Genomic DNA, 17,205 nt, shown 5'->3' with positions numbered 1-17,205 from the left:
CCCAGGTCTTCCTAGTCCCGCTGTAGCAGTGGGTCAGCACTCACTGACAGCTGGACCATGGAAAAAGTTGTGTTTATACGGCGGGGTGGGGGGGACCCAAAACCAGGATTTATTTGTGAAAATTTGTGTACTTATTCTTATACGGTGAAATGTCAGTCACCTTCAGAGTACTCTCTATTGGATGCAATACACCTGTTGAGATGTTTTTTTCTGTTGCTCAAGGCAGTTTCCGAACTCATCGGCTTTGATGCCTTTTAGTGCTCCTGCGGGTTTTTGCTTCACTCCTTCCACATCGGCAAAATATTTTCCTTTGAGGGCTTTTTTTCATCCAGGGAAATGAAGAAAGGTTGCTCAGGGTGAGATCAGGTGAATGGGGAGGGTGGGGACCAGGGGGTCAGGCCATTTTTGGTCAAATACTGCTGAGCCCTCAGCACGTTGTGGGCAGGTGCGCTCGCCAATCACCCAACGTGAAATGGGCAAACGCGATGAAAGTCTTCAAAAAAAAGTGCTGAGGCCGAACGCAGCCTCTCACAACGCCAGCTGGTGCACTGACGGAGATGGGCTCCTAGGACTCTCACCTGGTGGGGAAAGCCTGTACTCCAAGGGCCCGCCCTCCAGGAGATATTTTTTGGGCCCCTCCTGGTATTTCCTCAGCTTTCCATCTCCCCTGGAGTAACAGTAAGGTGGGTGTCTCAGCGGACTTCACTCTCACTTTACTCACTACAGGTGTGTGGTTCTCAGAAGTAAAGCGAACACCACTGTGAGGCAGGATCACTAAATCCCAGTCAGTGCCGCCCTGAGAAAATGGTGGCCTGCCTTCCAGTTGGGATGGAGCCGAGTTGGCCCTCGGTATTTATCTGTATGGCTACTCGGCTCTTCTGAATTTATTCTCCTGAGGATAAAATGAGGTAGATGACACGGGTGCAGCGTTCTGGTCCCCAGTGGCAGGTCTAGTAAGTGGGCTGCCGCCTGGTGGCAGGCAGTCAAGGAGTGGAGCCAGGTGAGCACCATGGAGCCTGGGATTCCCAACCACCCTCGTACCTGCAGCAGCTCCAAATCGAGAACCTCCCAGCCCAGATCACTCAGCCAATCCCGCGTCTCCTGCTCTTTCAGTGGGCGGAGTTTTTATTTTGTGGCGCTTGTAGCCCCCTTAGCACTAACAGCCTCAGAGATGAGCAAGTCCTAAGAGGGCGGGGACTGTGTGCAGGCCAGGCACCAGGGTTTGCGTCTGTCCCCTCTGCAGCTGTCTCACTCTGCCGGACAAGCGAAAGCTGAGGCTGAGGTCGCCCGTCCTGAAGAAGCAAGCGTGTCCCCAGTGGAAGCACTCCTTTGTTTTCGACGGGGTGAGCCCTGCCCAGCTGAGGCAGGCCAGCCTGGAGCTGGCGGTCTGGGACCAGGCCGCCTTCGGCCTGAGCGACCGCCTGCTGGGAGAGGCCAGCCTTGGTTCCAGTAAGTACGTTCGAGATGTTTACTGGGCTCAAGTGCGTCCAGGGTCCCCAGAGACTGTCTTACAAATGCCAGTGAGAAATCATGCCCCACCTCGGCAGGTGGTTTAACTGGCCTTGAAGCTGCCTCACCTGCCCCAAGTGGAGAACACTGTCCAGTTCTCACTGTGCTGTGGGGCAGTAATACAGCAAAGTATTTCAACAATTTAAATCAGATTTAAGATCTGCTAAAGAAACAAAACTTAAGAGGCCTCACATTGGGCTAGGTACAGTGTTTGCTTTTGTTCTTGGCATGAATCATAAAAGGATTATTCCCCTGAAGGAAAATATCTTCTTAATGCACACAACTGGCGATTCGGAAAGTTTTGCCGAGAGTGGGACAGAGGGCGGTGCTCCCGTGCTGCTTAGCAGGCCTTTTTTGGGGGACAACCCTGTCCGACTGAGGGCCCGGCCCTCCTGACTGCCGGCTGTGGCCCCCAAACACTATGATGAGCAAAACACCCGCACTCCCCTCTGAGGCTGAGGACCAGGGGAAACAGGACTCACTATTAAGTTACTGTTTGTGTTAAGAGTCCAAAGCAAACCCCCTCCCCATGAAGGACTCCTCCTCCTGAGTAAACCTGGCCCCCATCTGGGATCCGGCACTTGGTGAAGTGTTAGGAGCCAGCCCGCACCACCCACCCACTCCTCACTAACGGGGAAGCCAACAGCTTTGGGCTTTTGACACCCCAAGTCCCTGGGGAGGGGGCCTGAGCTGTCCCGTTCTGGACACGCTTTGCTGGGGGCGGGGAGGGGTGTCCAGACCCAGTGTTCCTAACACTTGTTTCATGCACATCACAGAGGAAGACCCTGCTGGCCGTGCTGGCTCAGGCTCACAGTCAAAGTGTCAGTGGCAGAAGGTTCTTTCCAGCCCCAACCTGTGGACAGACATGACACTGGTCCTGCACTGAAGCCCAGGTGTCGGTGAGTGGCGGGTCCCAGTGGCACGCACACGGCTCGCCTGAGAAATGGTGGCCACATGGCGGCAAAGGCCCTCTGGAGGGAGATGCGCCTCCACCTGCAGCTGGAAGGTTCTTCCAGATCCCTCTGTGCAAGTGTAAGTCAGAGCAGTGATCACTGTTACCTGAGGGATGTGTCCCAGTTTCCAATAAATGCTGGTCATCACCTCTGTTTCCCAGTGAAATATCAATCAGTGAAAACTACAGCCCGGTGATGTGGTTTCCAAGAAAATAAAAAGGAGCCCATCGCATATCTGATCCCTCCCATTCTACTGCAAAAGTTTCTGGAGGCAGGGCAGCCAACCCCATGGAGACCTGGGGGTAGACTCCCCTCGAGGGTGGGTCAGTTCTACAGCTCCCACCCCAGGGACACCCAGCCCCACGAGGCACTGCTGCGGGATGGCAGGGAGCCAGGCACACTGTGCTGAGCCTTGCCGCTCACGTCTGCAGTGGGGCTTCACCTGCACACGGCACCTTAACCAAAAACGACAAGGCAGAGCAGGTGAGGAAGGGCACAAATGGGCAGAGCGGGAGCTGCTGCCACACTCACGGCCCCCCAGGGACAAGGCAGGTTCCTGGGGGGGCCGGCAATCGCCGGGTCAGAGTGCGCCTTTGCGGCTGGAGTTGGAGTCAAAAGTGTGTGTGCACTTTTCAAACAAGACGTGTGGGTGGAAAACTGAACTGGCAGGAACGTTTGCCGCACGAAGCCCACGGAGAGTGTGAAAGGGCCATTTTCACAGGTGGGGGTCCGGCCGCCGGCCAGCTTCCCTCACATCGGATCAGATCAAGTGCTGTGGTTTTTCATATGTACTTCTTTTATTATTCTGTAAAAGGTAACAAAATATACAGAACAAAACTTTTCCTCTTTTAAACTAATGTTACAAACCCATATTGTTGCTTATATATAAATACTGTACTCTAGAGCTGATCCTCAATTAGGTAAGTCCAACAATGTTGCCTTCTAACTGTGAAAAAAATGAAAACCAAGAGAAGTGGGTGGAAGAGTGGCGTGCCCTCCTGCGGTGCGGGCCCCGAACGACCGCAGGGTCTTGTCCGCGAGGGAGGAAACCGCTGTGTGCACGCGTGTGAGAGCGTGTTAGCCTCCGAGTGCACCCCTCCAGAAACAAAAATATACAGCGAAGCATCCTTCATAGAATCACGTACAAATCAATCAATTTGAGCTAATTTCAAATACAGAAAAAAGTATGGCACAGAATAGAAGCCACGGTGTGGTTTTAATTATATGGAATCTTGTGCCGCAATGCACATGCCGGCATGGAATTTGTTACTCAAGACTTCACAGGCACCTCTCCCTCCTTAATTCAGTCAGCCCTGCGCCAAGCACAAGACCGGAAGTGATTCAGTAATAATAACAACAGAAATCAGGCCCGTTTGGCACAGTGATACACATGGGGAGAATAAACCAGGGAAGCCTCCGCTGGTCCCAGCCCCAGAATTTTCCCATGGAAACAGCTACTCTCTCTTTAAAGGGACAGAGTACGGGGAGGGGGTCTAGATTTGGAGAACTACGCATACAAGTTCAGAGTCTGCGTGACCCTCGGCAGAGCCCAGGCTCAGCCCGGCCTTCACATGGCCTCGAACTCGTCAATGCGCTGCTTGGTGTTGCCCTGCCGGATCTGCCGCAGCGTCTTGTACTTGTCCCGGCCTTGCCGCATGTTCTCGTTGTGGATGATGTCGTTGTGGGTCCTCTTGCTCTCGTCTCTGGCCTGGGACAGCTCACTGGACAGAGTCTGCGATGACAAGAAGCACGGGTCAGGCAGGCTGCACACCCCCCCACCGTGTCCCTCCCAGGAGAAGTGGGTGCTGGTGGGAGGCTCGTCCCACCGCCCTGTCCAAAAGCTGCCTGCTCCACCTGGGAGCCGAGGAGGTCCCAGAGAACTAAGGTGGGGGTCCCCGGCACCCCGCCCCTCACCAGCAGCTGCCGTTGCACACGCTCGTTCTTCTCGGCCTCGGTGACCCGCTTCTCCTCGTTGCGGTCATCCAGGATGCCCTCGCTGGACAGCTCGGCACTGTAGCCGGTGTACTCCGCACCCTCCTCCTGCAGGCTCTCCTGGACGTGGTAGCCCACGGGCTCGTACACGGGGGGTGGAGGGGGCGGGGGCGCCGTCATCACCAGGTGCAGCTCCTCCTTGGTCTTCACCAGGTCATCCTGGGCTTCTTTGGCCTTCGAAACAAGTAACAGGCCGTGAGAACGTCTCACACAGAACCTTGTGTTTGGACCACTCCCTGCGAACCACCATTTCTTTACGAAGGAGCCCATTCCTCTTGCCACCGGAGGCAGACTACGGCTGAGCTTGAGGGCCCCCGGCCGGGTCTGGGACTCCTGGTCCTCCAGGTAGTGACCAAATATGCCCATGGCACAGAGAAACTCGTGCCAGAGGCTTGACATTTTTCCATTATGCTCATTGTACATCTTTCTGAAAAAAGAAAACTATTAAAAACAACTCTGACTACTGGAAAGAGCCGCTGTTGGTCTTGGTGTGTGGCTTCGCCCTTTCCCTGCCCGCTGGCACCGTGGGCAGGGAGTCCCTTACCCACCTCCCCGGTGCTTCCAGCAATCTCTCAGGTACATACACTGAATCGCTCCCACTGCATGGCTGCCCTGGCCCCACAGGTGAGCTTAGTTTATACCTGTTTTGTAACCAACTTGTCTCACATGATTCTTTATAATAAGCACTTTCTCCAAAAACCTAAGGACTGTATGAAACCTTCTGCACAGAATTTGGGTTGGGGGGTGGGGGTGAGGCGGTGGGGACCAGCAAGGGGGATGTACCAGGCATCCCCAGAAGGGGCTGCCACAGATGAGGAAGCATGGAAAAGGGCAGGTGGGGGGGGAGGAGCCCCCCCAGCTTGGCTGAGGCCTGTGCTTTCCCACGGGCCGGAAGCCTAACAGACAGAGAAAGGCTCCAGGACTCGGCCTGCAGCCTGTTCTCACTACCAAGGCGACAAGGCACTAACCCTCCCTGCAGGGCCCTTAGAGCAGCCTCGCCAGTGGGGGGCACTGATACTCAGCTTCAACAAGGAAACGAGGCGCAGACTGGTGAGGCTGTGCGCCCTGGCCACACGGCAAATGAGGGGCGGAGCCTAGACCCTCCCCCAAGTCTGGAGACCCCTGTCCGCGTGATTCCCTGGTGCCAATGTGCGTGTCCCAGCAGTCGGGAGGGTAACAGAGAGGGCTCGTCTCAGGCACTGTGGCTCCTTGCTGGGCGCACCCACTTAACCCAATTTAAAGCTGGTGCCTGGTGGGGCTGAACAGTTCGGGGTGGCCAGAGCACAGTCGGTGGAAGCGAACTGTGGTTCTTTGTTCCCCTGCTAATCCAACAACGTGCTCCCTGGTGCACAGGGGCAAGCCCATTCCTGTGGGGATTTCTGTCCTAGGACAGCTAGTATCAGCAGAGCACTGCGACACAATCTGAAGGCTTTTTCGATGCGACCTGCCAGTCTAGTGCAGGCAGAGGCTTGGCCCCGCCCCCACCAGGCCTGTGGGCGGTGCACCCGAAGCTCTGCTGTCACTCACCCGGTGCTGCCACTGCTCGACCTCGTCCTCCTTGCGCCTGCGCGCCTCCTCCAGGAGGGCAATCTTGGCGGTGTACTCTGCGAGCTCCGCTGCCTGCGAAGGGGCGAAGCTAAAATGATTTCTGGACCGCTTTCAACAGAGGCCATTTGTGAATGAACGGCCTCCCTCATAATATGGCCGCATCCCTCGCTTTCCCTGCCGCCTGCCCACCCGTGGGTCAGAGGCCACGCCCTCCCTGACCACTAGGGCTGTCCAGGCCCAGCCACCAGCAGGGCCCCTCCCCACCAGCGACTTGACACGGGCAGGCAGATCACTTTACAGCCCAGACGGAAATCATGGTCAGGCAGGTGTCACTTTTGCAGTCCCCAGAGGCAGCACCTTCATAATTCAGCACCGTGAAACGCAGGGGGACTCCTTACCAGCTGCTCCTGGCTCTTTATCTGATCTGCCGCCTGCCTCTCCAGCTCCTCCTTGGCATGCAGCGCTGCCAGGCGGTCGGACTCCAGGCGCTCAGCCTCCTCCTGCGCACGCTTCCGCTCCTCCTCCAGCTGCAGGGCCCTCTGAATCTGGTCCTGGAGCTCTGGAGGGGACAGCACCAGAGCCGCTCACACCAGCCACTGACCTGCAGTCCCATCCCAAGGCCCAGTGGTCGGGGCTGGGGGGAGAGGGGGCATTGGGTGGGGGCAGGGGCAGTGGACTGAGTCTCAGGGTGAGGGAACCTGTTGCACCCCTGCCCTCTGTGTTTACAGGGAGCCGTGCTCACCATGCCTGGCTCTGTCCCCCTGCTAGACACTCACTCAGTGGCCTTGGGATCTGGGGCAACCTACTCTACCTGCTAAAGCTTAACATCCTCTTAACACGGGACAACTCAGCACTCACCACCTGGGGCTGAAGGAATGTTAAAAAAGATAACGCCCACAAAGCATTTTGCACAGATGGCAACAAAGTCCAGAACCATCTCCAGCCCCCCACCCCCCAGTGTCCTGTCTCTCTCCAAGTCTGTTCTGTGTCCTGGCCACTACATTGGGGGGATGGACACTGCCCCTGGCGGTGTGTGTGTGCCCCATCCGTCCGGAGGAGGTCTCCCATGGGACACCATGGGCCCACCTTTCTCTGCCTTCTTGGTTTTCTGCTCATAGTCCTGGAGCCTGAGCATCAGCTCCTCCTTCTCCCGCATCATCTGCTCCTTCTCTCTCTCCACAGTTTCTCTCCTCTTCTTCTCGTTCTCCAGCTGCTGCCTGTTCCGGGGCAGGGGGGCCGGGTGTTCAGACTGGGCAGAGTCGTGTGCTGCAGACACTCGGCAACACGCAGCCATCCCGGCGACATGCCCAGCTGCCACCAGCCTGAAGCCAGGCCGTCTCCACCGCAGCCATCGGAAGGAGCAGCTGCTTCTTGGCCACCCGCTGTCCCCTGCTCCCCCGAGTGCTCCCGCTCCCAGCCCACAGCGAGGCTCTCCCGACGGGGCCGCTGACCCCGCAGCCTGCTCACCGCTCCATCTGCTTCTGGTGCTTCTCCTCCCGGGCCTGGGCCTTCATCTGCTGCACCTCGATGGTGTCGGGCTTCCTGCGGCGCATGTACAGCTCGTGGTTCCCCATGCAGAGCTGCAGGATCCGCTTGTTGATGCGCAGGCGGGGCGCGTAGAACACGAAGTCCTGCAGCAGAAAACGGGCGCTGACTCGGGGGCTCCTGCTTCTGAACCCAGCTGCACGCAGAGCTAGATGCTGTTTCCAGGAGAATTCGTGGAGCACAGAACAGGAGCAGAAGACACTTCTACACAGAGCCACCAGCCCCAAGAGACGGGATGCCAGCAGTGCACACTCTGGGTGCCATGGGACAAGTGCAGGGAGGTGTGCATGGGCACATACGTGGAAGCACAGCCCCACAGCGAGTGCTGCGCAGCTTCAGGAAGCCCAGGGTCCCCAAGTCCCGCAGCCACAGCCCCGGTTCCTGCCTGGACTTCTGCCAGGTCCTCCTACGAGCTTCCCGTCTCCTCCGCCTCAACCTGCCGCCTCCCACCGCTACCGGCATATGGGTCAGGCGACCTGTGGACCTCAATGCCATCCTGATTGCACCGGGGCCAGGTTCAAACACTGTGGCCTGGCGCACGTGAAGACCACCCCTCTGGCCCCAGCCTAACCCCGTTCACCTACCCTGTGCCCTTCTAAACCCATAAACATTTCCCTGAACAGTCCTTCCTGGTTGGGATGTCACAACCAATGCCACGTACCCGAGGACACAGCACTGCCACGGGACGACGTTAAGGCACCGCCTCACATGCTTCCGTGACCTCCTCTCCTCGCACAGTAAACTGGCCCTTCTTCTGTGCCTGCTGCCCTTACCTTTGGTGCCCACCAGGTGAGGACACTCTGTCCCACCAGGTGGTCAGCCCCACCGAGGGTAGGCCCACGTTCACTCGTGGTGTTTCCGACCGCACCAGTGCTCCATGAGTACCGGCGCTCAGTGAACGGACGCCAGGCAACCGGCAGTTCATGCAGCACTGCCACATCCAAGCCCCAAACCCAGAGTGAGCCACTTGGTCACCAAGCCTCAGCGCCTTCAACTCTGCAACGGGGGTGACAGCTACCTAACGGGGTCACTGTGATGAAGCTAGATCACCCCTGCAAGGCCTCAGAATGCTGTCTGGTGTGACACAAACTGGGGCGCCCACAGATGCTCGCTCAGGTGGCTGGCCGCCCTACGAACTGGCTGCCAGAGAAGCTTCTTTAAAAAGAGAGAGGCCACTCCAAGAACTGCATGACTAGTGACCACAGAGGTCCAAGACACGGATGACATCAGGGGTGGCTCCTCGCTGCCACTGTGATCAACAGGTGACAGAGAAGAGGGGAATGTGGTGCAGAAACTCCTGCCGAGAGTGATTTAAAATGCCTGCCTGCTTCCTCTTCCTCTTCCCTTCCTCTTCCCAACTGCGGGCCTTCCCGTCGGGCGCTGGCCACTGGGCCAGGGCGCAAGCGGCTGAAACGAAGGCGCAGAGCAGCACAGCCACTGCGACTTCGGAAACCCGTAGACGCGTGCAGGCCGGCTCGTCCGCAGGCCCGGGAAGGACCTGCTTAGCTTCTGGCTCTTTCCATTTGCCCCAGAAACGCTGGGGAGAGAGACTGTCAAGCCCCAGAGCCTACGACTTCCTGGGTGGGGCTCTCCCTGGGGTTTCACACCTTGTCATTAAGTCATCGGGTTTCCCAGGGAGGTGTCTGCGAGCTGGGAGGAGCAGGCACCTTTATTACCCGCCCATCTCTCATTGCACAAGAGAAAACAAGGCTGTAGCCAGGCAGAGACAGGCAAACCACCCAGCGGTCCCGACTGTGCCTCCTGAGCACCAGCAAGGCAAGGAGGAAGCTGACGAGCAGCGACTCCTCTGTGGGAAAAAGTCGGTCTGAAACAAGTGAAGAGAGAGGGGCTGCAGGTGACAACCCCTCCTGGCATCTCATCTCGCAGAGACACACCCTGCAGACCGCGGGGAGGGAAGCCCTCGCACTGACTGCCTCGGGAGGACAGTTTCTGACCTCAAGTTAAAAGCTACAAGCTGACATTAATGATTAGAAGTGTCCAAATCCAAGTGTCTAGCCAATGTCCTTGTGCAAAACCACAGCACCGGCGTGACCCCGGACCAGCCTTCTGAACACGGCAGAGAACGAACATCTTACAAATGGAAACTGTAGGTGCGAGCAACGTTCGAGGAAATGAACCCGAAGCAACCTTGGAAAGGGCCAAGAAGTGTCAAGGGGAACGAGGATGGTCCCCCACCCAGGGCCCCATCCAGGGGCTCCCTGGCCCAGAGATTGGGGGTGGGGACAAAGGTCATGGGGAAAGAAGCCAAGTGCAGAGCTGCTCACAGTCAAATATTAAGTTTTCATTCCTCAGACATTTCAAAAGCTGCTAGACAGTTCAGTGCCAAGAGCCCTCTGCCTGGCCCCCGAGGTCTCTGCCCCTGCCAGAGCCACCAGGGCAGGCTGTGAACCGTCATGGTATTTGAGGTCCCGCCACAGGAGTCAGAACTCGGCCTGCACTGCAGCGTGCAGGCTGGCAGGGAGGAGGACCCAGCTCGCAGGGAGCCACCTGCTCTCGGGGCCTGGCCAGCATGACGGCCCACTGGGGTGGGGGGGTCTGCAGAAAGTGCGGGTGCCGGGCCGGGGCTGGCGCGTGGGAGGAGACGAGGAACGTGGCCCCACAGGCCGCCCACTAGGCCTCTGGGGTTTCCTTTTCAGCTTCTAGGGAAAAACTTAAACTTAGAAATCGGATTTTCTACTGCCCCAGGCAAAAGACTGAGGCCACCTGTGAGGTGCAGAGGGCCCGAGGACGCAGTCCCTCGCCAGCTGCTCCCGTCACACCCCCAGGGCGGTGTGGCGCTCACAGGGAGCTGCCTCCTCGGTGGGGCCTACACGACCCAGCCACCTGAAGCGATCGCACTGTCCCTGGTCCCACGTCTCCTTTAACCAGCGAATGCCCTGGTTTACTATTTAATCACAGCTCGGGGTTGCAGTCACTGCCCGAGAGCACAGGACTTGATCTCCTTGTTTCCACCCTCCTCCTCCTCCTCCAGAATGGAAACTTCACGAGGGCGGGGCCCGTCTGGTTCTTGCTGTCCTGACCTGGGGCCCAACGCACGTGCGTGGGCAACCAGCACACGCTCCTCTCCATGTTCCCCTTTACATGACGGCCACACACAGGCCCCTCTGTAGCCAGAGTACACTGGCTGCCTCACCCGGAGGCGTTCCAACCCTCTTTGCAAAAGCTACACTTACTTCAAATTGAAACATCAACTTAATTCTTAGAAAGCATAGTCTAGAATTCCTGCTTCTGTCAGTCAAATTAACAAGACCGAAAAATCAGCACCGTATCCCCCTGAGCAGAGAGCAGCCCCTGGGCTGCCAGGTGCCCTCGCCCTTCTCACCGCCCGACCTCATGCCCACTGCTCCTGGTGCACCGTGACCTCCGCTCGTGGCGCGGCGAGACACGCCCTGGCATCACGGGGCTCAGGAGTCTGTGCCAGGTGCAGCTGTCACCTGAACTGTCTGCAAGGCTGCCCTCGGGCTTGGGGGAGGGGTCGCTAAGAGCAGGGAACATTTGCACCAGAAAAGACAAGTTCCTGAGGAGGGTAACAATTTCTCAAGCGGCGATTTTTCTTAAGAACCAGATTTCTGGTTAGAAAGCAAACTCCTCACGGTCCCCCCACACTACAGAGTGTGAGAGTGTGTGCGTCAAGTCTGAGCAAAGAAAGGCTGGAATTTAAGTGTTAGGAGAACAAATACTGACACCAAAGTGAACTCCCACAATGCAGCAGCCTTTGCGGCCACCAGCAAACACACCGCGTTCTTCAGACTCCAGGACAGGAAGCCTCGTGTCCAGCCAACGCTCCCAGGGTGATGGCCCTCCACTCCCACCTCTGGGACCCCGGTGCCCACAGGAAGGTGCCTGTGTGAAGATCACTCAGGGGGCCGAGGGGTCAGAGAAAACCGGAGGCTGCGTCCACACAAGAAAAGCAGCCGAGGTGCCGGGACTGTGGGGGAAGCTGCGCTCTGGGGGCTTGGGGTCTGACCCTCCAGAGCACGGACAGGCGAAGTGGCAGGACCGCTCTGGGAGTCACAGTGGGCCTGAGGCCGGTGGTCATCACCGCCCATGCTCCAGGCAGGTGCTGGAGAGGTGCCGCGGGAGCCCCACACCCCGGCAGCGCAGTCCGCTTTCCCAAGCCAGGAAATACGTATCGTGTGGCAAAGGTCACCGACACAGGATGGCTCTTTTCTTCCTAATGAAGACCTCTGACAACAGGTGACGATCCACTAGCTTTTGACTGATGACCTGGCCTCCACAACAGCCTCCCACCGCAGCAGCCAGCCACGTGTCACAAGAGATCCCTGACCCTAGCTGTGACCCGCTGGCAGCTCCCCAGACACATGGGTGCACGCACACAACTCCGAGCATCACCGCCCCCTCGTCACCCAGGCAGGCTCCATATGAACTTACAGGCGCCTTCTTGTCGATGGGCTTAATGACGAACTTTTTGTCATTGAAGGAGATGTTCCTGATTTCACTCCACGGGAAGCCAATCTTTGGGGTCAACCTGAGGTTAAAAAGGCAGACAGTTAGGAGCACTTGCATTGGCTACGAGAGGCATGCAAATCCATGCTCAGGGTTTTTTTTGTTCAGTTTTAAACAGTACAATGCTAGCCCAGGAAGCACAACACACATTACACTCATTACCACGAAGTCCCCACCCGTCCCAGCCCAGTCAGGTGGCCATTCGCAAGGTTCAGGCCCTAGGACACTGCACGCATTCCCATCGCTGAGCCTGTCTCAGTTTTGGATGCCACACCGTGTCCAGTCACCCTGGCTTGGAACCTCGAGGCCAGCTCGCTTCCTGGCCACACACGTCCACGCACGCGTGGTCTGAGACGCCTCCCCGGGCCGTCTCTGCAGGCCACTCGCATGCCGCCACCCTACACCGCCTCTCAGGTGCAGGCAGCCCAGCCCAGCTCCTTGTCCGATGAACGTTCCTTTCAGTCAGTCCGTTTCCTGCTTCGAAGATGTCTACCCCCCTCCCCCGTTTCTACCAGGTGAGACCTGTAGTCCTCAGCTCAGCATCCAAGAGCCGCCCACCCTGGCCCAGGTCTGGCTGGACCCACCCTTGCCACACACGGTCGCCGAGGCGTCTGGAAGGCTCTCCCTCCCGCTTCCCCACCCGGCTGGGACCTGCGCCGGCGGCCTGCTTGCTCTCTCTCTTCCCAGTCTCCCCCTCTCATCCTGCCCAATGACTCCCCTCGTATTATTTAAGTCCTCGAGGTATTATTCAGCTCTCCCAGAGCCAGGCGGGTACGCTTTCTTGTGGCAAAGACATACGCCGCAGGGCGAGCGGCTGCTCAGTGAGGGTCAAGTCCCTCGTTTCCTTGCTGGCTTTCTGCTGAGCGGCCCCACTGTCACTGCGCTGCTGTGGCGTCTTTCCTGCAGATGTCAGGCTGTGCCTGGCACGCTCGGGAGCTCTGCGCTGGGCGCGTCCACACTTACAGCCGTGCTGTCCCGATGGGCTGAGGGCGTGCGATGGACTCTGCTCCTCTGCTTCTTCGTGACGCGTGTTTTCCTTCCCGTGTCACCCTCCGAGGTCTGAGATGGCCTAGACTGACCACGCGCACCTCACGAAGGCCCCAGGGCCGTCCTGCGTGCTCGGGAGCAGTCCACGGTGGCTGAGACGCCGGCGTTCCGATCGGCCTTCCCGGGGAAGTCGCCGCACCGTCCGAAGATCGCACTGCTCTGCTTCACTCCCGACCTCCCATTCTCGGCACGTCCCCCACGGGCACCGTTCCCAAAGAAACACAGACCCTCCTCACGCCGCCACTCTGAGACGCTGCGTCCAAAACGGTCCCTGCCCAGACGCCAGAAAAACCTCCAATTTGGAAAACAGCAGGGTGGCAGGAACCTCCTGCCACCAGCATGTGTCACACCAAGTCCAGGGGGTCACGCAGGCCTTGCTGTGACAACGGAAGCCATGTCATGACAGGGTATGTCCCTGTGTGTCTGTGTGCGTGCGCTGGGGGAGGGGCGGCCTCGGAACCCTGGAGAAGCCATCTAAGCCCGACTGATGGCCCTTCTGGGACACGGCGGTCACACACAGCTGGGGCAATGACCTCGGGGCACTGCCGGGGTGGCAGTTCTGGTGCTAAGTGCCCAGTCCTTCTCAGGGTCCTATCCCACAGAATCGCAACGCCCACTGAGGCCTACCTGGCCAACACGCTTCCTCACACTTGAACACTCACAGGCGGAGTGTGCTGTGGCATTTTCACCTCGGGCAGGAATATACAGAGTTTTTCAAGAGCTAACCTTGCTGAAAGGGCCCTGAGCACCTGGAAGAAACTCGGGGCCCCACCCGGCCCAGCCCCACCTGCATCCTCAACACATGGGGGCTGCACCGGGACGCCAGGAAGACCCCTCTGTTTTGGGGTGCAGCCCTCCAAGACACGGGAGCCACACGCATGACCAGAGAGGGCCTACAGGATGGCCGCTCGATTCTCAGCCTTACAGTCAACCCCCAAAGCTCTGAAGAGGCGAGACCCTTCTCTCGGGCCTCGCAGAAACGGTTTCCGACCCAGGAACACGGGGCCCCTCAGGCAGACGGGGACCCTTCTCTCCAGGGCTGGGGGTCCTGTCACCATGGCTCCAGCCTCCTGCTTTCTGCTGCGTCTGGAGGGTTTGGTTTGTCTTTTCAAGGCCCCAAGACCTCAGTTCACAGTCCACAGCCCTTCACTCACACACTCCACTGCAGTGTGGAAACACGAGGACTCAACCCGGAGCCACGACTCAGAGCGGGTCCGGCAGCCTCCTTTAATTCTCGACCACAGTTAGGAAATTAAACTCTACAAGGATTTCTTTCCCTCTTTAAAGAGAGAGTTCACCCATAGGACCTGAACAGAGAAGGACCCACAGACAAGGTTTCTAAAGGATTTTTTAAAAGATTTTATTTCTGGAGTGGGAAAGGGAGGGAGAGAGGTAGAGAAACATCAATGTGTGGTTGCCTCTCACATGCCCCCCACCAGCCCAAAACCCAGGCATGTGCCCCAACAGGGAATCAAACAGGTGACCCCCTCATTTGCAGGCCAGTGCTCAATCCACTGAGCCACACCAGCCAGGGCCACTTCTAAAGGATTTATATTGAGTCTCTCGTTGCTTAGGCCACACATTAAAAAAAGTGAACCCTGGCTGGTGTGGCTCAGTGGACTGAGCGCCGGCCTGTGAACCGAAAGGTTGCCAGTTTGATCCCCAGTCAGGGCACAAGCCTGGGCCGTGGGCGGGGTCCCTGGTTGGGGGAGTGGGAGAGGCAACCGACGGATGGACTCACACTGTTGTTGCTCTCCCTCTCTTTCCCCCGCCCTTCTCTTCTCTCCAAAGAAAATAAAGTCTTTAAAAAAATAAAAATAAAAAAGTGAGCTTCTTGAATCATAGGGGCAAGAGCTCTTTCGAGAAATAGATGGTTCCAGGCCTGGAGCAGGGAAAAGTACAAGACAATGCTGAAATATTCTGAAGTAAAAGAGAAAACACCCCAGAAGTAAGGGGGTCGTATCGAAAGGGTGCGGTAGATAATTCAAGAGGGCTTGTAAAGGCAAGTCTCAAACAATTTGAGCAACAAAGTGTCAGCTTATAGAGAATAAAACGAGTATCCATGAGCCCATGTGAACAGAAATAACCAAGAGAAATGGAGAAGAGAAACAGTCTCCTTGCATTAGAATTCCAAGAACACACGTAACAGGAATGATTTCTTTTAAATCAACACTTCTCAGAGTAATAACTATTTCATGCAAGAACCACCAACGGTGCTAGTGTTAACAGATGAAAGCACGGAAACCAGGATATTTACAGCTTCAACGTGCCTCCCCAAAATGCACTCGTCCGTACGGAAGGGAAGGGAAGTAACTTTGCGAGGAGGAGCCTGGAAGGCACCGCCTGGATCCGGGTCGGAGTCGGCACCACCGGGAACGAGACTGTCCGGGGCTGTGGGCCAACGCTGCACAAGCCCCGGGGGGGCACCCAGGACAGACGCATACCCTCGGAGTCCTCGCCCAGCGTGCAAAATGGGAATGTAATCCTGGGAAAAAAAGATCTGAGCTGGGGACTTTCTACGAAGTCAGTGGTCAGCACTTTTCAGAAGTGTTGAGGTCATGATGGACAGACAGACTCAGGAACCGTTCCTGACGGCAGGAGACTGGGAGGCAGGCTAAATCAGCATGGACGCTGTGCTGGGGGGATCCCGGGGCAAGAAGGACGCCAGTGGACAAGGGACTACCACAGTGACGTGGGCTGCAGGGGGTCAGCAGGCTCCTAGCAGTGCCGCTTCCTCTGAGACGTGACCGTTTGGGGAAGCTGGGCGAAGGGCCTGCGGGACTCCTTTGTGCTCGCAATTTCTGACACCTTTGGAGAGTCTGAAATGACTTCAAAATGAACAGTTTAAGAGTTCAAAAGAGGCCCCCGAGGGTGATGACAACGTCCTACATCTGGATAGGAGGCTGGATTTCATAGGTTTGTGTTTGTGCAAACTCAGTACACAAACACTGAAGAACTGTGCGTTTCGTTGCATTTAAACTTTACATCAGATGAAGAACGGAACCCACTGCACTCTAGTCCACACCGTGCATTTCTCGGGCAGCATGCAGATGCCTGCAGTCTCACTTGGAGCCGTGTCTGAGAGGGAGGGAGGGCCCGAGGGTGCGGTGACAAGTGGGTGGGAGACCAGCCAGGGAGGTGCCCACAGATGGACCCTGGTGGCGGGCATATGGTGTTTGCCGTGAAATCCTTTCCGCTGTGCAATTTGTTTGCAAATTGTTATTTAAAACATCTAGAAAAGGTCTGGGGCGGTAGAACGGGCTGGACCCCGTTGTGCGTTACTCAGGGGGAAGGAGAGCTGACCCCAGCCCAGAGGCAGGAGTGGGGCACAGACTCCCAATGCCGCCCTCTGAGCCCTGCTAAGGGTGGTAAGTCACCACTGAACGGCTAGGAGTTGTCACGGCATTCCTCAGACCTGAGTCACAGCCCCTGCTGATGCTGGTAACCAGTTGTCAATATTTGTTTAAAAGGAGACGCTGGGCCCATTGGGCAGGTGAACAGCTGCTTGAGTGTTTTTTTTACATTGGACGGGGATGCCTTCCACCACAGTGGGGGCTGGTCCCACTGGCCAGTCCCACCGGCCAGTCCCCCCCCCCTTTGAGGGGACTGCCAGTGTCACTGCTGAACTGAGGCAAAGGGTACGTGAGGAGGGTGGAAGGAGACATGCAGCTCCAATTTTAATTGGGAAAAATGCACATTTGTGTGGGCCGGGGGCAGTTACAGGCCGACATCGGCAAGTTCCTGCCTGTGGCCATTCCCTGTAACTTGAAAAACCTGTTGGGACAGCCCTGGTCGTGGTTGGGTTACAAAATCTGGTCACTGGAGAAAGGCGTTCAAAGAAAAGGCAGTTTCCCACACGTAATCCCTGTGCTCGGCTCCCAGACACAGCCCTGCAAACCAGCCACCACCTCCCGCTCCCTGGGACTCACTCCCAGGTTCCAGAAGAGCTCCCGGGATTCCCTGACAAGCCCACGGTGCTTGGCTGGGATCCTCCTGGCAGGGCCCAAGCCCACCACTGTCTAATCCGGGCACTGGGTGGTAGGTTTAGGACGGCTGGACCCAGGCTCCTGCCCAAATGACCGCATCTGCTCTTCGGGTTCTGGCAAGAATACACGTGGCGGGG

General features: G+C 57.3%; 2 protein-coding genes across 3 annotated transcripts in view; one reads left to right on the top strand and one right to left on the bottom strand.

Moving 5' to 3' along the window:
- Nucleotides 1-3,180, top strand: part of SYTL3 (synaptotagmin like 3) — a 56,865-nt gene extending 53,685 nt beyond the window's left edge. The window contains exons 14-15 of the mRNA XM_053668696.1: nt 1,244-1,449; nt 2,286-3,180. Of these exons, the coding sequence (XP_053524671.1) occupies nt 1,244-1,449; nt 2,286-2,395 (316 nt within the window). The 3' untranslated portion in view covers nt 2,396-3,180. The remainder of the gene's footprint in view (nt 1-1,243; nt 1,450-2,285) is intronic.
- A 55-nt stretch (nt 3,181-3,235) lies between these two features.
- Nucleotides 3,236-17,205, bottom strand: part of EZR (ezrin) — a 46,255-nt gene continuing 32,285 nt past the window's right edge. For both annotated transcript variants that reach the window (XM_037126222.2, XM_053668694.1), the window contains exons 8-14: nt 11,961-12,057; nt 7,470-7,633; nt 7,089-7,219; nt 6,401-6,561; nt 5,982-6,074; nt 4,377-4,628; nt 3,236-4,194 (exon numbers count right to left, since the gene is read on the bottom strand). In XM_037126222.2, coding sequence (XP_036982117.1) covers nt 4,030-4,194; nt 4,377-4,628; nt 5,982-6,074; nt 6,401-6,561; nt 7,089-7,219; nt 7,470-7,633; nt 11,961-12,057 — 1,063 coding nt within the window. In that variant the 3' untranslated portion in view covers nt 3,236-4,029. The remainder of the gene's footprint in view (nt 4,195-4,376; nt 4,629-5,981; nt 6,075-6,400; nt 6,562-7,088; nt 7,220-7,469; nt 7,634-11,960; nt 12,058-17,205) is intronic.

Source organism: Artibeus jamaicensis, unplaced genomic scaffold, assembly GCF_021234435.1.
Source record: "Artibeus jamaicensis isolate MK-2021 breed Jamaican fruit bat unplaced genomic scaffold, CSHL_Jam_final contig_497, whole genome shotgun sequence".
Taxonomy (NCBI): domain Eukaryota; kingdom Metazoa; phylum Chordata; class Mammalia; order Chiroptera; family Phyllostomidae; genus Artibeus; species Artibeus jamaicensis.
Note: the sequence above shows the minus strand (reverse complement) of the source record. Positions and strands in the feature narration are given on the sequence as shown.